The sequence below is a fragment of the Hylobates moloch genome, unplaced genomic scaffold, assembly GCF_009828535.3.
Source record: "Hylobates moloch isolate HMO894 unplaced genomic scaffold, HMol_V3 SCAFFOLD_8, whole genome shotgun sequence".
Classification (NCBI taxonomy): Eukaryota; Metazoa; Chordata; class Mammalia; order Primates; family Hylobatidae; genus Hylobates; species Hylobates moloch.
Genome location: NW_026652283.1, coordinates 118,117,872 through 118,143,283, shown reverse-complemented (window position 1 = coordinate 118,143,283; position 25,412 = coordinate 118,117,872). Strand labels below are relative to the sequence as shown.

The 25,412-nt window shown below is 39.2% G+C and overlaps 1 protein-coding gene across 3 annotated transcripts in view; it reads left to right on the top strand.

Annotated features, from left to right (window-relative positions):
* MTMR9 (myotubularin related protein 9) overlaps positions 1 to 14,326 on the top strand; it is a 48,383-nt gene extending 34,057 nt beyond the window's left edge. For 2 of the 3 annotated variants that reach the window (XM_058442600.1, XM_032162474.2), the window contains exons 8-10: positions 1,390 to 1,610; positions 4,372 to 4,523; positions 7,294 to 9,855. In XM_058442600.1, coding sequence (XP_058298583.1) covers positions 1,390 to 1,610; positions 4,372 to 4,523; positions 7,294 to 7,457 — 537 coding nt within the window. In that variant the 3' untranslated portion in view covers positions 7,458 to 9,855. Of the gene's footprint in view, positions 1 to 1,389; positions 1,611 to 4,371; positions 4,524 to 7,293; positions 9,856 to 13,783 lie in introns of those variants that run through there. The other variant, XM_058442601.1, reaches the window with a different exon arrangement.
* The last annotated feature ends 11,086 nt before the right edge of the window (positions 14,327 to 25,412 follow it).

Genomic DNA, 25,412 nt, shown 5'->3' with positions numbered 1-25,412 from the left:
CAAAGAATGGGAAGCATAGTGCAGTCTCCCAGAAGCTGGGTCTTGATGGATCAAAGACCTAAGCAGTCAGGGAAGGGGGAGTGGGGCCTGTAGTTGGGAGGAAAGCGCTTTAACCCTTTCTGCCTTTTGCTAGTGCTGCTCCACCCTGTGAAGCTTCCTTCACAGATAAAACTGAATCATGTCATGTTGGATGGCTACCAAAATAAAGGTCTCACTCATAACAGGGATTGAAATCCTCCACAGAGATGACTTTTGAATATATTTTTACTGTATAACCTGGTAAATAATTGTATTTGAACACAAATGCTTACGTATCTTGAAAGCAGACATTTTTCTGGCAAAAAAAAATATCTTGCTCCTCTGGCTACAATTCACATTTATTATGTACTAATGCTGTTATGTACACCATGTCCACCCTGCCTGACAACTGACCTTACCTCTGTTTAAGTCAGACCATCCTAAGTTTATGCTCCATATTTGATGAAAGTCTATTGAGCTGTATTCCTCATGATGTATAGTAGACAAACAAATGAGTATGACTGACTGATTTCTATGTTATTTTAATGGATATCAAAATTCTATGAACCACTGTAGAATTTCTATGGCATTACCTTTGTCACATGCAGTAATAGAAGGACCCAGAGACAAAGCAGATCTGTGAAATTCCTAGCAGAGTATGATTTGTGTTAAGGTCAGCATTTGGGTTCTAAACAAGACAGTCAAATGAGTCTTAAATTTACTTTGGTCAGTAGATCGCAGACTCTTGCCGTTCATTTTGGGAGAAGAGGGTAATTAAGGACAGCTTTATCTCCCGTAAAAAAGTACTCATAAAGATCTTTGAACACAATAACTTTTCGTATATAATTAGAGATTTAATATCAGAGCTGACATTATAAAATTGATCAGAGTTCCATATCTGTCTCCACTTAGGGTGAGGCTTGTTTAGTGTACAACGCAGTCTACAGTGTTAGACAGAGGTGATGATTCTTCTTTGTTTGTACTGAGAGTTTATGTTCTTTGACTTTGCTCCAGATTTTGTAGACCTAGAAAGGTTTATTTTGTAAGTTTATTATTACTTAAGTTCATTATTCTTCCATAGGATATTCCAAGGTTAATGCAGTTCCTGTGGTCACACCTTAGCTGCACAGCCTCATTAAGGATTTGGAAGTGTGTCTTTTTCCTTAGTTGCTGCAACTATTTATTTTATACCAAGAAATCATTAATCTATACAACAGCTGCCCTAATTATATGATGTTCCAGGTACTAGGAGTGTCACTGTAATTGTGTGTAGTGGTGTCGGTTCTGTGATTGTGTGTAGTAGTGTTGGTAGAACGCTCTGTCATGTGATCTCACCAGGATATGACTGTCACGCCTCCATCTTCCTCCTAGGCTGGTCACCCGTTCCAGCAGCGCTGTGCACAGTCAGCCTACTGTAACACCAAGCAGAAGTGGGAGGCTCCTGTATTTCTTCTCTTCTTAGACTGCGTGTGGCAGATCCTTCGTCAGTTTCCCTGTTCTTTTGAATTTAATGAGAATTTCCTCATCATGCTTTTTGAGCATGCTTATGCCTCACAGTTTGGAACATTTCTGGGCAACAACGAAAGTGAAAGGTGAGTACACTGCTCACATGGGGACCTTTCCTTTTCCATTGTTTTGGCTACTTCCTAAGTAGCCAAAATCTGGGAGACCACGATTTGGCTCTATATTAAAATTATTTATAAAAAGGTTGAGGCTACAGTTAATTATAAGTTAAATGACCTGAAGTATATTCTTATTATGAGACAATCTCATGCTAGGTGAGAGCATGTCCTAGACTTTGTTCTGTTAGGTTACAATTAGTCCATACATGAATTAAGGGGCAACCATTTTAAATGTTAATTTCTTTACATAGGATCATAGTATCTTACATGTGGAAAAAGTCTTAATTTATAATTCAGCTCTTCCCTCTTAATTTTATTAAGAAAGTAAGATCCAGAGAAGTTAAGTGACTTTTCCCAGGACATACAGCCAGTTGGTCATCAAAAGTGTGGCCTAGAGCAACGGTCCCCAACCATTTTGGCACCAGGGACCAGTTTCATGGAAAACAACTTTCCTGTGGATTGAGTGGCAGCGGGATTGGTGATGGTTTTGGGGTGAAACTGTTCCATTTCAGATCATCAGGCATTAGATTCTCATAAGGAGAATTTTCATAAAGGCACACCCTAGATCCCCCACATGCACAGCTCACAGTAGGGTTTGCACTTCTGTGACAATGTAATGCTGCTGCTGGTCTGAGAGGAGGTGGCAATACGCACTCACCTGCCACTCACCTCCTGCTGTGTGGCCAATTCCTAACAGGCCACGGACACTTACTTTTCCATGGCCTGGGGTTTGGGGATCCCTGGCCTAGATTACAGGTCTTCCTCCTCTTGCTCTAGACTTTGTTACACCTAGAAACTGTCCTCGGGCCCAGAGCGACAAGCTCACCTCACAGCCCAGGCACCGTTAAGTGTATAGGTTCATTTAGAAGATTCACATCAGAATGATCTTTCAGGGAGGTTGCCTGGTAATCTCTTCAGGATACAATCACCAGGCTTCCTTGCCTCATTGCTGGCAGCCACCGTTTTCTAAAGCGTGTGTTGCTTAGCCCTGGACTGTACTCTGGCAGGGAGGGACAGGAACGATTGGCAATTTCTATAGCCAAGGAAGTTGGGCGAATGTGGCATCATATGCTCCCCACTTAGAGGGTCACAAACACATTGTCATTGAAGGCTTTAAGACACCCTTCAGTAAAGCAGTGTATATAACTTTAATTCAACATTTAAGAAATGTGTTTGATGATGGATTTTTTTTTGGTGTTATACCTGTTAATATCCTTAGGACTAGCTTTCAAGAAGGGATCAAAATAGATTCCCATTCTGTTTCCCAGTTGGTAGAGGCTACCAGCAATGCTGAGTGGGAAGGATTCTGAAGTGGTGTCAGCCAGAACAAGTTCAGTGGTTGGCCGGCCATGGGCAGGGGGCACAGGGCTGGAGGCAGTGGATGCAATAATGTCCTGTGCTTGTCATCCCTGGTTCCTGGGAACATAGCGTGGGACATGCTATCCCAGCAGTTAAAGTCCAGTGCCACATAGGCTCTGTGATTATGTGGATTATTTTTATTGCTAACTCAAAAAGAATGCACTAAGTTGCTTGTAGCTCATAAATAATCATGTGGCTTCAGAGACAAAACTGATTTTATAATAAAATTTCAGCTTAAACCGAGTCTTAAGAGAATTGAATGTATTATCTTTTTGGTTGATGTAAGGTTTACCACGGACTATCTTTCAATCTGTGTTAAAATGTATTTTTTTCTAAAACGTGCCAATCGACTATTATCCTTCTCTAACAGTTTATTACATGATAGAGTGTTCCAGAGTTTTAGAATTATTATGAAGCCTGTTCATTGTATGTGGATATAGATTAAATATGTATTTATGTCACGATTCACATTGATTTTTCATCTTTGACAATGTGTATTTCATGTACATGTAATTTATTTTCCCTGAAAGCTAAGTCTGTAAAAAATTTTAAGTTTTGAGATTTGACTCAACCTCCATTTTTAATATTAATATGGGCATAAGGAGGATACAGTGGACTTTGGGGACATGAGAGAGGGACAGAAGGGGGATGAGGGATAAAAGACCACAAATAGGGTTCAGTGTATACTGCTCGGGTGATGGGTGCACCAGAATCTCACAAATCGCCCCTACAAAACTTACTCATGTAACCAAATACCACCTGTTCCCCAATAACTTATGGAAAAATTAAAATTAAAAATTAAAAAAAAAAAACAATTGGAAAGTGGTTATCAATGTAAATAATGAAGACCCTGGGAGTCTTTCCAGGCATTCATATTTGTAATCTATCCTGGTTGTTTCTGCACAACAAGCTCTTTCTTACAGAAAAATAAATAGGACATAAATGCCAAAAATTGTATAATTTTTGTGTTTATATTATAGGCTTCTCAGAAACAAAAAAGTTAGAAAGTTTTTTTGTACTTAGCTGTTTTTAATTAAAATAGAATCCCAAATATAACAAAGGACTTTTGTGTACAGTAATGTTCTGTGGGTTAAGGTTTAGCACCAAACCTGATGTGACCAGATTCTGTTTTTATCCTCCTGCCAGCTTCTTGGAAGCCTGTAAAATACTCTTTGTTTTATCGTTGTTGAGAGTTCCAGTGCCAATTGAGCTTTTTGACAAATCTGTTGATTTTTCAACATTTTGTTTCTCTCCTAAAAGTCTTGTATTCTATCTTCTTTCATAATGAGAATAAATTGTCCTAGTAAGAGGAGCTCTCAATAATGATTGTTGTAAATTAATTACTTTAATGGCAGTGTTCTTTCTTGATCAGATGTAAGTTGAAGCTACAGCAGAAGACGATGTCTTTGTGGTCCTGGGTCAATCAGCCCAGTGGGCTGAGTAAATTCACCAATCCCCTCTTTGAAGCCAACAACCTTGTCATCTGGCCTTCAGTTGCTCCGCAGAGTCTTCCACTGTGGGAAGGTAAACCACGCATCCTTTGCAAACTTCTTAACGGTCAGGTGTGCACGCGGCTGCCTATGAGTGTGTGCTGTTGGTGATGTATGAAGATGGTGAGCTGGACGTGGCCCTCAGACCTGTGCGAATTGTCATTCTCAGTATGGGCATGGTTCTCTCTTTCAAATCAGTTATCTTGCCATACTTTTTTTTTTTTTTTTCATCTCCCATTGAGAAATTAACAATGTTTCTTTACATTGCTGCTTATGTTGGATATTTTTTCCAGATAAGAAAGTACATTACTCTTTGCCTAAGAGAGTTGGTAGGTAGTTGGGACATGAATAAATTGTAAGCTCCTCAGGGAGAGTTTCTATCCCTTAATTAAGCAGTCATTAGGATAGGTTCTTGTATTAAATGGTATTAAAGAGTTACATGGCTGGACATTCTAGTAAGTTTCTATAAATGGGCACAAAATGCCATCAGTGCAGTAACACAGATATTTCATTGTTCTTATGGGACTATATGCTTAATTTTTAAATGTATTCTAAAGTAGATTTTTTATATACACTGATTTTTCCAACTATTGAAGCTTATCCCCTTAAGTATTGGAGCTTATTAATTAAAATATAACCAAAATCTGGCCAGGTGTGGTGGCTCATGCCTGTAATCCCAGCACACTGGGAGGCTCAGGTAAGTGGATCACTTGAGATCAGAAGTTCAAGACCAGGCTGGCAAACATAGTGAAACCCCATCTCTACTGAAAATACAAAAATTAGCCAGGCCAATTTGGTGATGTGGGTCTGTACTCCCAGCTACTCAGGAGGCTGAGGCAGGAGAATCACTTGAATCTAGGAGGCAGAGGTTGCAGTGAGCAGAGATGATGCTACTGCACTCTAGCCAGGGTGACATAACGAGACTTTCTTAAAAAGATAAAAATAACCAAAATCTATCTAAACTATATAGTTTTTCATTAAACAAAGACTCTAAAATACCATTTAATTTTTAAAGTTATTTTGAAGATAATAAACACGTATTTATTCATGTTTATGTTTAATAGCATAAAGTATACATACAAGAGTGGTAGCTGTTTGGTAAATTAAACCGAATTACCGTTAATGCCAGTTGTTACGCTGTATTCTAGTATGTTATACTATCAAAGGCAATTCATGTGTGGAAAACTATTTGCCCTTTGTGGAAACGAGTCTCAGATTGCTTTGCCTTCTCAGTCCGAGACCAAGTCAGTTTGTCTCTTCTCTGGATGTCAGCTGTCACATCTAGTTCCTCTTGGCTTATCTGCCATTAGTGGCTTCCTTCCACCTCAGTTCATGCTTCTAATCTTACCTATTGAAGCGTCCCCTAATTAGCATTGTGGGGAAATGGTCTTAGATGGTCTTGAGGTTCTGGGTGTGAGCTTTACTGCTTTGATTTGTGAAGGGATGGTGACTGCTCAGAACTTCTCTTTGCTTACTTTCGTGATTGTTGTCACAGTCAGTACAGGATTCGTGATCTCTTAAATGAGAGGTTACAGTATTCTTCCTGTTTAAGACTTCTGGGACAATGTACCTAAAAGCCACTGTCACATTTAATAACTGAAATGAGCGTAGCTGTTTGGGAGAAAACCCACATTGGGAGCTGGGTGGCCTGAAGGGTGATTTAATTGCTTTGTACCAAACCTCCTTGTGGAGTTTTGAGATAAGTGATGGGATGAAATCCTTGTTCTGTGGATTAAGTCCTGCCATGTCAGAGTTTCATTGTGTGTTTCATGCTCCTCAACCTAGAGCTGGGAGAAAAAGAAGCTCTCTATTAGATAAAATCCTATGGTAGGCATCTATATTGAATGAGACTGCTCTTCGGCCTTAAAATGTCTCTCTGCTGTTTACGTTTGCATCACAGCTAACCATTAATATTTAGTAATTCCTCACTTAGAAAAATCAACATGGGTGGGTCAGGCTTTACGCTGTGGTTCTGCTTTCCCTTTGTGATACAGTGTGACATTGGGACCTGCATAGAAGGGCTCATTAGGACCCATGGCAGTTTGGTTTGTAGAGATTGTTTTAATGAATCATAAAACCTTTGTGAACTTGCCATCCACTGACATGGTGCAGCCTGGAAGATTTTCATGCCTCCTTACTTGAGTATCTGTAAGGCATTATTTTGGTATGTTACAGTTAACATAGGGCTATGGAGAGGAGAAAATATTTCCTTTTGGTTCATAATAAAAGGGTAATTATTATTATTTGGGGAAAGAAGCAATTGCCTGCAGAATTGAAAGATTGCTTCTCAAGTAACAGGGAGAGAGGCGTGTGAGCACATGTGCTACAGTTCAGGCTTTCAAATAACAACATGTGTGGTTCTGCTTTTACTGTAGCTGTCACTTTTCAGGTGAAAATGGCTTCATACATTTAAGGGATCTTACATGTCTGAGCAATATTCTATAATTCTAAAAATAAATGATTTCTTTTATGAAATTGGAAAGTTTATGACATTGTAGATTATCATCTTGTTTTCCTCACTATATCATAGAATGGTATTTGGATCTATTTGATAATTTTGTGGGATATTTCTGAAGAATCAATGAGCATATACCTACAAGTAGTGACTTTTCAAATATTGTATTCAATTGCATCCTTTTCAGTACCTCAATATTCCTGTATATTTTAGAATATAATAAAACAGATGTGAGTTGTGGCAACAAAAGAAAATGTATAATACGTAAATGGTATCTTATCCACAAATGTAATTTTAATCCATTGTATATACATTTCTTCCTTCTGTTTTCCATTCCTGGATTCAATAGGTATTTTCTTACGTTGGAATAGATCCTCTAAGTATTTGGATGAAGCATATGAAGAAATGGTTAACATCATTGAACATAATAAAGAATTACAAGCAAAAGTCAATATCCTTAGAAGGCAGTTGGCAGAACTGGAAACAGAAGACGGGATGCAGGAGAGTCCCTGAAAGGTCTCCTCGCACCCTTCACAAGGACCTTCCTGGGCCTGTGTCCGCCGTTCTCTCCTTGTGCCCTTCAGTTCACTTTTACACGGTAGCCTTGAAGTGAAGGCTTTAGATGTGGGACCCCTCTAATGTAATGGATTTCTCAATATTGTATGAATAATGAAACTTACTATCATAAGCCATGTTTCATGTGGCCTGTTAGGGCCTGTCACTTTGGGAGCCGGAAGGAGGTGCTAGTCATTTTATTTTTACGTGAAATAGATGACCTATTTAATGCCATTTGTGTTTCATGCCATTTTATCCAAAGCTTTTTCTCTGTGTCCACTCTCCAAACAGCATTCTAGAGCAGTCAAGGAGACAGCTAATCTCTCTAGGGACTATTTGGTGGTTTAAAAAAAGGGTCAGACTTTTAAACACTCTGACCATAGAAATGTTTTTCAAAATGGCAATGATGGATAAACCAAGGATTTTGTGTTTAACAAGCCATTTCCAGTGTCTTTGCCACATAAAATAGCCATTTTCTTTAAAATAGTTTTAGACAACGAAGCTGAAATCTATTCTCATTCTTGTTTGTCAAGAAAGGCATATCTGTTATTCAAGGTAAGTTATTTCTACAAGGGCAACAGGTATGGTCCTCTGATACTTACATTGAGTTAAATTTATTTTAACGTAGACATTAAAAGTATGTGCAATATAGAATTAAAGTAGGAATTTGTTACTGATTGAGAATTGTTACTGGTGAATTGGCTTTCAGGTTTTGAGCATACATATACAATGTATAGCAAATGCTGGTTGTAAAATTAAACCATCATCTAGAATAGAGTTAATTTGTTATAATCAAGCTACAAATAGGTTTTCTTAAACCAGAGATGCACTGCCCTTGTCTAAATTTCTTATTGCACTGGTTTATATGTGTATGTGTGTTTTATTGTGTGTTTTTTTAATTTGTAAGTATTCTAAGAGTTTACTAATACTAAGGTTAAAATTTTCATGTTGACCTGAGCCTTTTGCAAATTTGTTTTGGCTCTATTGATTTGTCCATTATGTGTTAGGCAAATATAACTTAAGTGGAGGGGGAAGTTTATGAATATAATATAGCTCTGTGTTGTAAACCTCAGAAACAGATTTGAGTGTTTCAGTGTTATAGAAACAGTGATGACTATTCATGCTCTGCTAGTCTATGCCTGCAACTCCAAATGTTTGTGGTTCAGTGTTTCCCACCTACATTTCTGTTTGGTGACATTGCTCATTTTAACAAATACGACCAATTCTAGTTTTTCTTTAAAAGGATAGTTTATGAGTAATCTTTAAAACCATTTCCTTACCATCTGTATATAACCATTTCAGTAGAGAACACACTACACTGAACCCTGCTTGAGAGCTGTGTGTTGAGCTAAAAATATAATTTTTTTTTAAATCGACTAGCAAAATCTATGGCCACACTGAGAAGCCTTTGAAAATGGCAAATACTTTTCATCACAAGTTGCCCAATTCATCTTTCTTTTGCTTCCTCAGCCTTGTAGCAAAGGCTACACAGCAGCCCACAGTCCACAGTCTTTTTGGGAAAATTTGCCTGCAACTTTCTTTAAGCTCAGTTTATTTTTGACTTATTTTCTTTGCTGTAGTTATGAACCTTGGGGCATTAAAATCACATGGCAAGGAGCATAAGAGATGTTCTCGTAGCTCTGCATTGTGTGAAATGTCCATCTTTGTTTTGTTAAGAAAAAAAGGGGGAAACAGCCTCACTTTTTTGTGGTCCCTCAGAATTGCTTGCTATGTCTGTTAATACAGCTGACCTTTTTGTTTTCTTCCCTTTTTGTCTCAAGATTGTGTATGAAGGAGCCTTTTCTTCTCAGCTAACAGGCATGTAAGGAAAACCATCTAGAGAGTTTTCTTTAGAAGTGACTCCCATTAGTGTGGTGTGGTGGTGTGTGCCTATAGTCCCAGCCACTAGGGAAGCTGAGGCAGAAGGATCCCTTGAGCCTAGGAGGTTGAGGCTGCAGTGAGCTATGATTGCATCAGTCCGCTCCAGCCCAAGCAACAGAGCAAGACCCTGTGTCTAAGTAAAGAAAAAGCCAGAAGTGAGTCCCAGTGCTTCTGTTGATCGGCCGTAGGGCTTCCATGGGTGGAAACTTGCGAGGGAGTTTGTATTAGGCCTGGTCATGGAGAGATGATGTACCCTCAAGGTAGACCCGTCTTCCTGATGCACATTTGCTGTGCGAGCCAGAGGACAGTCATAGCATGGTATTCGCATTTCGTTTTCTCTGTCTTACTGAGACAACAATCTATACTGTTTTGGCAAGTTTGCATTTTAGTATTAATTTATAATTAGGGATTGTTCAAACTTCAGATCTGTTTACAGGTTGTAAAAATAAACTTCGGTATCAGTGCATCTTCAAAAGTGTCATTTGGTAGTCCAAATATTGGAGTTTTCCCAAATCCAAAAACTGTCAAAAATAAGTCCATTATCAATATAATTTGAAGAGGATTTTTAGTAGTACTGTTAAGTTCGTGCTTTCTTGGATGAGAAGAATAAATGACACAGATACACTCCTGAGAAGACCCTTGTTAAACATTGCGTTGGAGAGTTGCCTTTGATAAATGTGGTATTAAACACTTGAATGAAGAGAATGGTGGCAGAATGAGTGAGCAAGCAGATTACCCCAGAGGGACCAGTAATAATCACGTGAGGGATAATCAGATTCCTGCGTATTCAGCATCTTCTCTATTCATGTGGAATGAAAGCTGGTTTTTATATGGGAGATACATAAAGTAGGCCCCTCAAAGAATATTTTTAAAATACAAAGGATCACCACAATCCTCTATCGAACATATAAGGATCCTCAGATTTAAATAAGTACTTTTTTTTTAAATCAGTAGAACATTGTTGGTTGATTATATGTTTTTAAAAACCTGAAGCTTTTTTGGTGGCAGGACCTTCCAGTAAATATTTATTTGGTCAAAATTTTTTATTTTGATTTTATTAAATGGGAAGAAAGCAAGCAGAAATAGTAAAATTCAGTAAGTTTAAAACAATCTATAAATGTATTTTATTTCCAAGAAAACTTAGGGTCTCAAAGCAAGATTTTAAAGTGATTTTTGAGAAGACTTGGGGGGACAATAATAGACATTCATGTCAAATCCCATATGGGGGATTTTTAAACGTTTCTTTGAACTTTGAGGACTGATTTAGAGGTGGGATTTTATTGCTTTTTGTTTTAAAGGATGAAATTTTGTGGGATTTTAGTCTTTGATTCAGTCAGTATTAGATTTTTGTTAAATAAAAAATCAGTATCATGGAAAAAATACGACCATAATTTAGTCTCCTCAAGTGAAAAACAGGAGTAATGTTTAGTTGCACTTTGAGAAATCTGCTTCAAGGCATAACTCTTGTAGTTGTCTGGTTTCAGGGATAGCTGTTTGAATTGTCAGTCTAAAGTAGGTCATCAGGTTCACTTATTATCAGACCTTAATCTGGGATAAAGGTTTTGGTATTTGCCCACTTCTAGATAAAATGAATGAAAACGACGCAAGGGTTTTATGAGCACTCTTTATCAGAAAGGTATTTCCTGGACCAGAAATGGGCAGTAGTTACAATAGCTGATCCTCTGTTCTGGAAGCTTTGAAATTTATCAGAGAATGAAGTCATTCAGTACATCTGATAAAGTTTTTTGTTGTTGTTGTTTTAATTGGGCAACCCTCAGAACTGAAGAGGATCAGAGAACTTTCCAGGTTTATACTATACCTCGAGACCACATAGATTAGCTACTGCTTATTCTTTCACATGGGCTAGGCCTGTTCTCCTCCTCCAGACCTGGTATTCTAAGTTATTTCCACACAGTATTTTTATGTTACCCATCATCTTAAAAAATATTATAGGCCAGGCACAGTGGCTCACGCCTGTAATCCCAGGACTTTGGGAGGCCGAGGCAGGCAGATCATGAGGTCTCAAGAGATCGAGACCATTCTGGCTAACGCAGTGAAACTCTGTCTGTACTAAAAGTACAAAAAATTAGCCAGATGCGGTGGAGGGTGCCTGTAGTCCCAGCTACTCGTGAGGCTGAGGCAGGGGAATGGTGTGAACCCGGGAGGCGGAGCTTGCAGTGAGCCAAGATTACACCACTGCACTCCAGCCTGGGCAAAAGAGCGAGACTCTATCTCAAAAAAAAAAAAAAAAAAAAAGACTCATTTCTCCATTTACATTTATTCTCAGATGATAAAATATATACTGATACTATAACTTTCTTATAGTATCAGGTTTTTTTATTTTCTTGAATAAAATTACTTCTACCTTCAATTGGTCTTTATAACCCACTGTCCACAGCATCTTCCTTTCAACCAATAGTCCCAGAAGAGACCTACTGAAATTCTAGACTGGGTATTAAAATGCCTGAACCTGTTATCTAAATCCTTTTTAAGAAACTTAATGTCCTAGCTCTTGAACTACACTGTGGAATAGTAATTTGTGCCCAATTTAGTGGAAGATAATGAGGCTCACTGTAAACACTACATTGTCCTGCAAAGTAATTCTGATGAGAGTTTACTGACTTCTAGAGCCATTCTCTTTAACCATCTGCAGGTCTAAGGATTAACTATATTTGTGATTTGTAATAAAACTGAGTTGTACAACACTGCCTGTGTTTGTCTGGCAAGACATTTGCTTCACTTTTAAAATGCACGTTATCTTTGGAGAGGTGAATCATTCTACAAAATTCACCCTAAATCTCGTTGTTTAAAACCTTATTGATCTAATACCATCTACACAAAAAAATGTTGTACTTGCAGAACTTAGTTTATAAAAACAAAGAATGTGTATTTCTTCAATAGCCGGGTATTTGGATTGTTCTCTTGATAATATTTGAATGTGACTCTTGGATTTAAGTGCACTATTATTCATGGCTTACACAATAAAATTGCAGTGTATGGCAAATATGTCTATAATGTATGCTTTGCTGAAACCTCAAGAGTGCTGTAAGGTACAGGTTTCCATATTTTGAACCTGTCTACACACACACACATATACATACAGTCTTAGGGAAGAAAAAAAGTAGAACTTTTATAAGTCTGTGTAACATTTGAATATTGTTTGTAATATTCACTAAGTGATAATCTCCCCTGTACCCTATAACTGTAGTCATTCACCTTGGGTTGGCCGGTTTGTCAAGCCTGGTTTACTGAATCAAGAAACAGTCTTGTCGAATGTGGTACTGTTCTTAGTGTGTAATATTTGTGTATGGTGTTCCTCTGCCTCAGAGGACAGTTGCACAGATGGCTAATGTTAAATTTCTATAGACGACGGTAATAAAATTTGAATATATTTAAGTGCTAATAAATTAAATCTGTGGGCTTATTTTAATTTTTTTCAAATATTGGTGAAGATTTGGATGGTGTTTCAATTAAATCTATATATTTTTTACCTTACATTTTGAAAAAATTGAGATCTGCAAAAAGGCTGCAATATAGTACACTGATCTCCCTAGATTGTTCCTAGATTGAATGATTGTTCACCTAGATTGAATGATTGGTAAAATTTTCCACATTTGCTTTTAATACCACGTGTGTGTGTGTGTTACACTGTTATTTTGCTGAAACATCTGCGTTAGCTGCAGACATTGTGACCCTTCTAAATACCAGGAATCTCCCAAGAATTAGGAGTATGTGTTCTACATATTATTGATTTAGTATGTATTAATATAAACAGATGACTCAATGAGGGTAAAAGGAAAGCTGTTTCTTAGAGTAGAATGCCAGCTATTAAATGTAGGAAGAAAATGGAATTAGAAAGCCACTATTTGGCAAATTATTACAGTAATCATTGACTTAGGCAATGCCCAACAGTGAATGGCAAAACTAGCAGGTAAAAGTTTGTGAAGAACAGAATATAATCTCCAAATAGCCTTCCACAAAATACTTACTAGTTACAAAGGAGAAAATACTAACTTTATAGTGAAAGGAACTGGTAGATACCACCTTATCTCAGGAAAAGTTAACATTATTAGTAATGGGACATATCAACATCATGTGCCTTCTGATATGGTCCATCCAGAAACAGTACCACTGTTGGAGGGAAAAAGCAGTCTTAGGAGTTTTATAGTTTAAAATCTTACATTTAGATCTTAATCCATTCTGCATTAATTTTTGTATACCGTGTAAGGTAAGGGCCCAATTTCATTCTTTTGCATATGGATATTCAGTTTTTTCCCAACACTTTGTTGAAGAGACTGTCCTTTTCCCATTGTGTGGTCTTGGTATCCTTGTTGAAGATTATTTGACCATATACATATTCATTTCTGTGTACTCTATTCTGTTCCATTTGTCTGTATGTCTAGGTTAATCATTGGAAGGCTGAGGCAGGAGGATCACATTGGGCCAGGAGTTCGAAACCAGCATGGGAAACATAACAAGACCCTGTCTCTACAAAAAATAAAAAAATTAGCCAGGCATGATGGTGCTCATCTGCAGTCCTTGCTACTCAGAGGCTGGAGTGGGAGGATCAGTTGAGCCCAGGAGTTCCAGGATACAGTGAGCTATGATCATACCATTGCATGCCAGCCTGGATAACAGAGCCAGACTCTGACTTAAAAAAAAGAAAGAAAGCAGATCACTTATTTTGTATTTAGATTTGTCTGATGTTAACATTGAAAAGTAACTGAATGTATAGACAACTACATCCTTCAATAATTATAATAATAAACCCTAGGAAAGGGTGAAACTCTAACTTCTGTAGCACATTATAATATTGAGATGTTATAATAAAAATATCACGAAGCATGCAAACAAATGAGAAATCTGGCTCATTCACAGGAATAAAATTAATTGAAAGGAACTATCCTTAAGGAATCCCAGACTTTGGACTTACTAGACAAAGACCAAACAATTGTCTTAAATATGCCCAAATATTTAAAAGACAACTAAATGAAATCAGAGAAATGATGTTTGAACAAAATGAGAATATCAATAAAAATATAAAAATTATAAAAAGGAACCAGGTAGAAATTTTGTAGCTGAAAAGTGCAACAACTGAGATGAAAAATTCACTAGAAGGGTTCAATAGAGTTTTGTTTGTTTGTTTGTGTTTTTTGCTTTTTTTTTTTTCTTCTGAGACAGAATCTTGCTCTGTCACACAGGCTGGAGTGCAGTGGCATGATCTCAGCTCACTGCAACATCCACCTTCTGGGTTCAAGCAATTCTGCGTCAGCCTCCGAAGTAGCTGAGATTACAGGTGCATGCCACCACACCCAGCTAATTTTTGTATTTTTAATAGAGACGAGGTTTCACCATGTTGGCCAGGCTGTTCTCAAACTCCTGACTTCGTGGTCCACCTGCCTCAGCCTCCCAAAATGCTGGGATTGCAGGCATGAGCCACCACGCCCAGCCTTCAGTAGAGTTTTTGATCAGGCAGAAGAAAGGATCAGCAATTTGAAGATAGAATTATTGAAATTATCCAGTCTGAGGAGCATAAAGAAAAAGAGTAAAAATAGTGAATAGACTTAAAGACTTGTAGGATACCATCAAGTGGACCAACATGTGGTTTATGAGAGTCCTAGAAAAAAGCAAAAAATTATTTTAAAAATAAGGGCTGAAAACCTCCCAGATTTGATGAAAGACATAAGTCTACAAATCCAAGAAGCCTCTAGGACAACCTCTAATACCATAAACTCAAAGAGATTCATACCAAGACGCATTATATGAAAACTACCAAAAATCACAAAGAATCTTGAAAGTAGCAAAAGAGAATCAACTCATCACATTACAAGGGATCCTAAATGAGATTATCAACTAATTTTTGATTAGAATTTATGGAGGCCAGAAGACAATGGGATGATATACTTTAAATGTCGAAATAAGCTGTCAACTGAGAATTACATATCCAGCCAAACTGTCCTCCAAAAAATAAGGGAGAAATTAAGACGTGCCTAGATTTTTAAAAAGCTTAGGAGCTTGTTACTGTTAGATATGCCTGACAAGAAATGCTAAAGGGAGTCCTTCAGTGAGATGAAAGAACACTAGACAGTAACTTGAACCCATGTGAAGAAAGAAATATCTCCATGACAGATAAATTCTAGGGCAAATAAAAAACCAGTATTGTTATAACTTTATAACATCAGTTTTTATTTTCTGTAGGAATTAAAAGACAAAAACCCAAAAAAGCAATTTTAAATCTATGTTAGGGAGCTTGTTACCAGTAGATTTGCCCTACAAGAAATGCTAAAGGGAGTCCTTGAAGGTGAAATGAAAGGATGGTGGACAATAACTCCAACCTGAGTGAAGAAATAAATATTTCTGGTTGCTATGGTTTGAATGTCCCCTCTAAAATGCATGTTGAAATTTAATTGCCATTGTGATGGTATTAAGAGGTGGAACCTTTAAGAGATGATTAGGTCATAAGGGCTCTGCCCTCATGTATGGATTAATGCCATTATCATGGGAGTGAGTTATCATGGGAGTGTGTTCCTGATAAAAAAGATTCTGAAATTCAGCCCTGATGCATTTCTGTCTTGCACACTGTCTTGTCCTTCCACCTTTTGCCAGGGATGAGGCAGCACAAAGGCCCTCACCAGATGCTTGCACCATGCTCTTGGACTTCCCAGCTTCCAGAGCCTTGAGCCAGATAAACTTCTTTATAGATTATCCAGTCTGTGGTACTCTGTTATAGTAGCAGAAAAATGGACTAAGACACTGGTAAAGTAAATACCATGGCAAACAAAAAAAACCCAGTATTATTGCAATTTTGGCTTGTAACTCCACTTTTTATTTTCTAAGGAATTGAAAGACAAAGGGCATAAAAATAAATCTGTTATTGAGCACTCAATGTATAAAGATTTGGGACATCAATAACAAAGGGCATGGGACAGAGCTGTATAGGCATATGTTTTTCTATGCTATTAAAGTTAACTTGGAATCAATTTAGATTAGACTGTTTAAACTTTAGGTTGTTGTGTGTAATGCTTATGGTAACCACAAGGAAAATGTCTGTGGAAAACACAAGAAGAAATGAAAAGGGAATCAAAAGATATCACTACCAAAAATAAACTAAGCACAAAAGACCGTCTTTATGGGGAAAATGAGGGGCAAGAAAGTAACAAAACATACAGAAAACAACTAACAAAACAGCAGAAATAAGTCCTTATCAGTGATTACATTAAATGTAATCACTTTTCAATCAGAAGGCAGAGAATGACGGAATGGAAAAAAGAATGATGTCCCATGCATGCAAGGCTGATTTAACATTTAAATCAGCCTTCAGTTCAGCCAGTCATTTAATGTAATCCATAACATCAACAGAGTAAAGAAGAAAAACCACATGATCATATCAGTAAATGCAGAAAAAGCATTTCACAAAATCCAAAATTTTACGGTAAAACTCTTAGTAAACTAGGAATAGAGTGGAACTTCCTCAGTTTGATAAAGAACATCTAAAAAAAAATTCTGCAGCTAACATACTTAATGGTGAAAAGCTTGCCTGCTAATATCAGGAACAAGACAAGCATGTCCACTCTCACCACTCCTTTCAACATTGTATGGGAAGTTACAACTAATGCAATAAGACAGAAACAGGAAATAAAAAGTATACAGATTGGGAAGAAAGAAACAAAACTCTCTTTGTTCACAGATGCTATGATTTTCTATGTAGAAAGTCTAAAAAGAAGCAGCCATAATCTCCTGGAACTAATAAACAGGTATAGCAAGGTTGCAGGGTGCATGGTTAATTTACAAAATTCAATTGCTTTCCTATCTGTCAGCAACGAACAAATGAAATTTGACATTTAAAAATATCATTTACATTAGCAGCTCCCCAAAATTAAGTACTTAGATATAAATCTAACAAAATATATACAAAATCTACATGAAGAAAACTACGAAGTTCTGATGAAGGAAATCAGAGATGAACTAAATAAATATAGAGATATTCTATGTTCATGGATGGGAAGAATCAATATTGTCAAGATAGCAGTGCTTCCCAGCTTGATCTAGATTCCACACAATCTCAATCAAAATGTTATTTTGTGTATAGTGACAAACTTCTTCTGAAGTTGATGAGAAGCAAAACTCATAATAGCCAACACAATATTGAAGGAGATCAACAAAGTTGAGGACTGACAATACTCAACTTCAAGATTTATAATAAAGCCACATTAATCAAGACCATATTTCTTGCCTAGCTTCTGGTACTTTGCTGGCAGTCTGTGGCATTAATTGGCCTGTAGAAGCATTACCTTGATCTCTGCCTTCATCTATACATGGCAGACTCCCTGTGTGCATGTTTCTGTGTTCAAATTTCCCTTTTTATTTCCTAGTCTTATTGGATTATATCATACCCTCATGACCTTATCTCAACTGATTACATCTGCAATAACCCTATTTCCAAATAAGGTTACATTCTGGGAGTTAGGACTTCGACACGTGAAGTTGGGGGGAGGACACAATTAAACTCAGAAGAAATACCATGGTAGTAAATAACATTCTATCATCAGACAGCAGAAGTATTACAGACAAGGAATGTGTAGCTGCATACAGAATGTATACATTTTGGTGAGGACAAATCACTCCTTCATGATAAAAGAGGTACAGTGTAATCAACCTTCTACCAGGTGGCTGGCTGCTTCCCACCCTCAGAAAAGAGTGCCGTATCAAGAGCTCAGCATTAGATTCTGGTGTTGATAGGTTGGGTAGTCAGCAGTGGCAGTAGCCAGATTGGTCTTGCCCAGAGGAAGTCCATGTTGCTGAGTCTATGCATAGCCTCCATCCCTACCACATGACTACTTTGTATTTGGTTCCATTAACCAGGACCTGGGGTGGCTGGAGAAAGAGGCTGACTGATCCTTTGGCTCTATGACCCATAGGCTGTGTCAGCGTGTCCACCTGATTATTGTAAATCTCTTTCTGTATTAGATACCCTTTGGTGAACTTTCACACTGAAATATAAAATCTCACACTCTATGCCCAGTCTGAAAGGTGTATTTAAAATACTTCAGTATTTTAGGCTGGGGTTCATTGTAGGGAAAGTGGCTCTATTGAACTGGCCTCCATAGTGTCAATGGTGAGCATAGAATTTCAGAATAGCAGAGGACAGATGGCAACAATTAATCTTCAGTGGAAAGGTAGACATAATTCCTGTAATGGAAGCAAAGCTGGAATGGTGACCAGGGGAACATTTTCCACAGCGATCTGTGGCAATGGCCAATAGACCATGGGATTCCTATGGATGAGACTGGCAGCCAGTGAGGTCACTGCTTTGCCTGATACAAAATATGATCAAGAATGGGTGAGTTGAAGGCTGATGTCAGCTGGCACGACGAAAAATTACATTTTTTTGCTCAGTTTCTAAATCCGAAATATTGTAAGACCCAGAGTCTATGGATTGAGGAGAGGTAGTTCCTTTTAAGGAGTTAGTCTGCAACACCATGGCAACTTTAGACAGTAGCAATTTCCCTCAATTCTTCTCCAAAGAGACATGTGGTCACTTACCAGAATAATTTTATGCTGGGAAGAAGGGAATCCATGGCTCTTTGAGGGCTGTTAGATATAACATCTGAACTGATAATGCCATGGGACCCCTGATGCCACCCTGACTGCTTTTAGAGTAGGGACATATAGTGTCCAGATTATAGGACACTGTGTGCCCCCTGTGCAAGGCCATGTCACAGTGCCAGAGATTAGCACCATTCTCCAGGACTAAAGGATGCAGGGGTGTCGATCCCCTTAACATTTCTTTTTAATTCATCAGTCTGACCCCTGCAAATCCAGTTAGGTTATGGTGGTTGATAGTGATCTATTGTAATCTTAAAAGTGGTAGCTCCAATCAAACAGCTGCTAGGCCCAGATGTTGCACCTTTACTAGAACAGACCTACAAAGCCTCTGACAATTGGTGTACTATTTATCTGGCAAATTTGTTCTTTTCAGAAACTATTCCCTTGGAAGAGTCAGTATACCTTCATGATATGGCCCCAGGCCTTCAATAATTATTCATTCTCTGTCATAATACAGTGCAAAGGGTCCTTAATCATTTGGCTATTCTATAGAACAGGCATCAGCAAACTCAGACCTGTAGGCCAAATCTGGCCCGCTGCCTGTTTTTGTAAATAAAGTTTTATTCGAACGGCCACACTCCTTTGCTTATGTACAGTAATGTCTATTGCCGCTTTCACTCTATGACGGCAGAGGTGAGTAGCTGTGACAACAAAATAAAGTATTTACAATCTGTTCCCTTACAGAAAGTTTGCTGACTTCTGCTCTGGAACATCAGGCTGCTCCCTATGTTGGTGAATCATGTTTGTCAGAGCTGGGGAGCAGAAGTGGTGAGTACGTTGGGTGCCTCGGTAAGACTCATGAATTCCAGAGGATGGAAGACAGACCTAGAAAAGATTCAGGGGCGTGCCACACTGGTGGAGATTTTAGAGGTCTGGTGGTCTGGGCATACCGAGGCATTCTTTTCAAGATAAAACCATTAACTTATTCAAGCTTGCACCTCCTACCTCGAAGAGACAGGCACAGCACTTAGTTAGGCCTCTTCTATTTCATAGACAGCAGATTCGCTCATGAGAATACCACTAGATCCATTTATCAGGTGACTTGAAAGGCCGCCAGTTTTGAGGGGGGCCTCAAAGATCAAGAGGAGACTTTGCAGTGAGTTCTAGCTGCCATACAAGCAGCTCGCTGCCTTGGGCCATGTGACTCATGCATTGGACATCGTGGTGCTGGAGGTATCCATGTAGCTAAGTCTTCTACCTGCATTGAGGAGCAATGGTTGCCTGGCTGCGTGGAGTGGGGAAGGCTTCTCTAGGGGCCTGCTGGAGGGAGATTTCCCCTTTTTTAGGGGAAAGGATCTCTGTTGGGTATGGGGTACCAACAAGGGCTAAGATGTGAAGTGTAAGTAAAGGGCACATTGTATTACCATTTTGACCTGGTGGATGTTTTGAGTCTGTTCATAAATACAAATATTCAATAAATATCATGCATATATCAAGTTTTCTCATCAAGAAATTATTATTATTATTGAGACAGGGTCTCCCTCTATTGCCCAGGCTGGTGTCCAGTGGCATGATCATGGCTCACTGCAGCCTCGACCTCCCTGGGCTCAATTGATCCTCCCACCTCAGCATCCTAAGTAGCTAGGACCACAGCTGTGCACCACCACACCTGGCTTTTCTTTTCTTTCCTGTTTTTTTGAGATGGAGTTTCCCTCTTGTCACCCAGGCAGGAGTGCAATGGCATGATCATGGCTCACTGCAGCCTCAACCTCCCTGGCCTCAATTTATCCTCACACCTCAGCCTCCCAAGTAGTCAGAACCACAGGTGTGCACCACCACACCTGGCTTATTTTTCTTTCTTCTTTTTTTTTGCGGGGTGGGGGAGGGGCGGAGTTTCCCTCTTGTCGCCCTGCTGGAGTGCAGTGGTGTGATCTCGGCTCATTGCAACCTGTGCCTCCCAGGTTCAAGTGATTCTCCTGCCTCAGCCTCCCGATTAGCTGGGATTACAGGTCCCAGCCACCATGCCTGGCTAATTTTTGTATTTTTAGTAGAGACCATATTGGTGAGGCTGGTCTCGAACTTCTGACTCAGGTGATTCGCCCACCTTGGCCTCCCAAAGTGCTGGGATACAGGCTACAGGCATGAGCCATGGCGCCTGGACTTATTTTTCTCTTTCTTTTTATATATTTATTTGCATTTTTTGTAGAGATCGGGTTTTGCCACGTTGTCCAGGCTGGTCTTGAACTCCTGGGCTCAAGCAATCTTCCTGCCTTGGATTCCCGAAGTGCTGGGATTACAGGCATGAGTCACTGCACCTAGCCAAGAAAGTGTTTTCTAATGCTAACTCTGTTTGGAGATTTGCTCAAATCAAGGTGACTTCCCTATCTGTCAGAATTTTCAGATTCATTTAATGACTGTGTTATCTTCTCCAGAGAGGGATAAGGAATTGGGCCATGTGGTCATGAAGTTTGAGAAGTCTCAAGATTTACAAGTTGGAGACCGTGGAGAGCTGATGGTGTGTTGTGGCATGAGTCCGAAGGACTGAGCATTAGGAGAGCCGATGGTCTAATTTCCAGTTTAGGTCCAAGTCTAAAGGCAGGAAAAGACCAACGTCCCATTGACCATCAGGCAGAGCTAGTGAATTCTCCCTTACCCTGTCTTTTGTTCTAATCAGGCCTTCAATGGCTTGGATAAGACCCACCCACATTGGGGAGGGCACTCTCCTTTATTCAGCCCACTAGTGTAAATGCTAATCTCATCCAGAAATATCTGGAAACCCTGTGGCCCAGTCAAGTTGATATAGAAAATTAACCGTTACAATGACAACGAGACAGACGGCAGGACACAGAGACTGGCTTATGTCTTACCACGTGCCATGCCCAGACCAACTTGGGTTACAGAAGTTTTGTCAGATAATTTGTTTATGGCTATGTGCCAACATTTAATTACAATCTTGTATATTGGGAAAAGATCTCTAATAGGCCAATTCAAAGGTTTACTCTAGATAGGGACATTTCATGGGAAAGGTGAATTATTAGAGCAACAGTCCACAGAGCATGGTCCCTGGGCCAGCAACATGAGCCTCATCTGGAAACTCGCTAGAAATACACCCTCAGACCCCACCCTATCCCTACTGAATAAAAAACTCTGGCGTAGGAACCAGAAATCTGTGTTTTAACAAGCTCTGCAGGTGATTCTATTACATGCTGCAGTTTGATAACTACTGGACTTGGTAATAATTGTTAGGCTAAATGTTTAAAGAAAAAGTCTGGTTCAGTGTCACCAGCTTCCTAACCGTCAGCAGTCAACCAAGAGGTGGAGGTTAGTAGGTAACTAGCTTATCAGAGCACGTCGTAATCAAAGAGTCCATGAAGCAGTTTTTTGTTTTGTTTTGTTTTGTTTTGTTTTGTTTTGTTTCAGGAATAGTAATTTCTCTCTAGAAGGAGGTTGTGAATTACAGGACATGGCTTGGATTTTTATTTTAGATGTTACCAGCATTGCTTTCATTGCTTCTGCTGGCAGGTGGACATCTTCAAGGGTCTAAGTAATTCTTAGACCAATGAAGGGTCAAGGCTGGCCGTTTACAAATAACAGAGAAAGAGGGTGTCCATAGCCTACAGAACTGTCTCTCAAAACCTCTAGGTCAGTGCTGTTCTGTGGAATCTAATATGAGCCACATATGTAATTTAAAAATTTCTATTAATCACACAACAGTAAAAAAAAGGTGAAATGATTTGTAATATGTTTTAATTTACCTTACTAAAAATATTTTCCATTTAACATACAATCAATATGAAATTCATTAACGGATAGTCACATTTTTAAACGCTGTATCTTCAAAATCTGGTGTTTGACAGCACATTTCAGTTCAAACTAGCTACGTTGTGAGGATTTAATAGCCCTACGTGGCTAGTGACTATTGTATGAGACATTATAGTCCTAGACCCTCTACTCCTGCAACTGGAAGGGGAGACCTGGTGTTTTTATTTATTTATTTACTTTTTCATTAAACAACTAAGGACAGAAGTTGTGGCTCGGTGATACAATTTACTTGCATGTTCCCTGGGGCTTAATTTCTTTAGTCATTCTGGGCATAAGTCCCTGTCCAGGCAATGCTATTAGACCTTATACAGAAACAAGCCTCTCCCTTCATATTTTAAAGCACTGTGGGATCTTGAAATGAAGCACGGAATTTGCATATTTTGTCCATTCTTCCTGAACTATACATCTAGGTATGTTAAGCAAACAAACTAAAACAGAATGTTTTGATATGCCCTGTTTAGGAACTTATGGTCACAAATGTATTCACATTCTCTAATTGCATACTAAGAAAAAATCTTTTCATTTAGAAATTTAAGCGTGTAATCGATTTTCTGTGAATGATTTCATTTTCCCTCCTTTTCCTTTTTCCTTTACTGAATTTTATTTGTAATTCATTACTTTCTATTAAATTTTGCAACAAAGATTTGATTCAATATCCAGTGATTTTGCTCATTTCAGGTTTAAACCATTTCTCCCATTGTCAGTCTACTTTCGTGGTCATTATTTCTACAAAGTATATTGTTCCCAAGTGAAATTTTACATATAAACATTTGTCAGGAAGCTCTTTAGTCATGTTTACCAAGTAACAAATTTTACTGTTTTTTGTCACCTAGGCTGGAGTGCAGTGGCACAATCTTGGCTCACTGCAACCTCTGCCCCCCGAGTTCAAGTGATTCTCATGCCTCAGCCTCCCAAGTAGCTGGGAATGCAGGCACGTAGCACTAAGCCCGACTAATTTATTTTTTTATTTATTTATTTTTATTTTTTTTAGTAGAGACAGGGTTTCACCATGTTGGCAGGCTAGTCTCAAACTCCTGACCTGAAGTGATCCACTTGCCTCAGCCTCCCAAAGTGCTGGGATTACAGGTGTGAGCCACCATGCCCGGCCAACATCATTTTAGACAGACAAGTTTGCAAAAATAGTAGAGTTCCTTTGAACCCTTCACCCAATGCCCCCTTATATTAACCTCTTACATAACCGTAGTACAACTCTAATGGAGAAGTCACTTATAAGGAAGTAAAAAGGGCACTGTACTATGAACTAAACTAGAAAGTTTATTCATGTTTCACTGGTTTTTGCACTGATGCTCTTTTTCTGTCCCAAGATCTAATCCAGGACTTCACTTGACAGGAGTCTTATCTCCTTAATCTGTGACAGTTCCTCAGTCTTCCTGTCTTTTGTAACCTTGAGACTTCTGAAGGGTACTGGTCAGTTATCTTGTAGAAATGTTCCTCCATTTGGGTTGTCTAATGTTTTCTCGCAATGAGATTGTGCATTGTTGGGCAGGAAAACTTCCAGGGTGCTGCGCTCTTTCCAGCGCCGCATTTGTCAACACGCTTCTGGAGAGGTAAACCTGGGTCACGTGTGGTTAAGGTGGTGATGCCAGTTTTCTTCACTGCAAAGTTGCTATTTTTCCCTTTGTTATTGATAAACATCTATTTTGGGAGAGATGCTTTGAGACTATGCAAACATCCTGCTTCTCCTTAAGCTTTCCCCAGCTAATTTTGCCACATCTGGGGACCCTGCCTACAGCAATGATTGCAGTAGTGTTTCAGTGGTGATTTGCCATGTCTCTCATTCCTTCCACATGTATTAATTGGAATTCTGCAAGAAAGAGTTGTCGGCCAGGCTGCAGTGAGCTGAGATCATGTCACTGCCCTCCAGCCTGGGCGACAGAGTGAGATCTTGCCTCAAAGAAAAAGAAGAGTTGCCCCTTCCCCTCATTTAGTCACTCATTCAGTTATTTATTTATATGAATACAGACTAGAGGCTATTTGTACTTTTATTTTTTTATTTGGGTTTGTGATTTTAGCGCCAAAATCTCAACCCTGAAAATGGAGAGAAATTCCGAATATTATCACTCCTTAAGTTAGGCCAGAAACTTACTTTGCGGACAGAAGCCAAAGGGTCTGAGGAGGACAGAGGCTCACTGGGAGGACTGGAGAAGCAGCCTGAAGGGGCAGAAACCCAAGGCGGTCCTAGAGCCAGGAAGCCTTTGGCAGTGTCCCTGGGCGGGACTGGACTCAGAGGGCCTCTCTGCTGGTGGGGACAGGATTTCAATCTCAGATAGTGTCTGCCCCTTGATGAGGAGGTCGAGGACTGAAGCCGTTCATTTCAGCCTCTTTGCATGGGGAAGAGAGGAAGTAGATGCTAGGGAGCCAGAAACCATCCACTTTTCAGTCCCTGGAATCACCCCTTCCCCTTGTCCTGTCCCAAAGAGCAAAGGTTGAAGCGATGGTCTGTGCCCCCGCCCGACTGCCCGCCAATCCCCCAATGCAGACCAGAGGCAGTATCAGTGGATCGCTGTACTCCGCAACGCTCCCACCTGTAATCCTGATGCGGGGCAGGTGAGCCCCAAAGTGGAGCTTCCACCAGGAGGGTTCTTGGCTTTGCCTAGGAAAGAATTCAAGGGCAAGCCAGAGGTAGAAGAAAACAGCTTTATT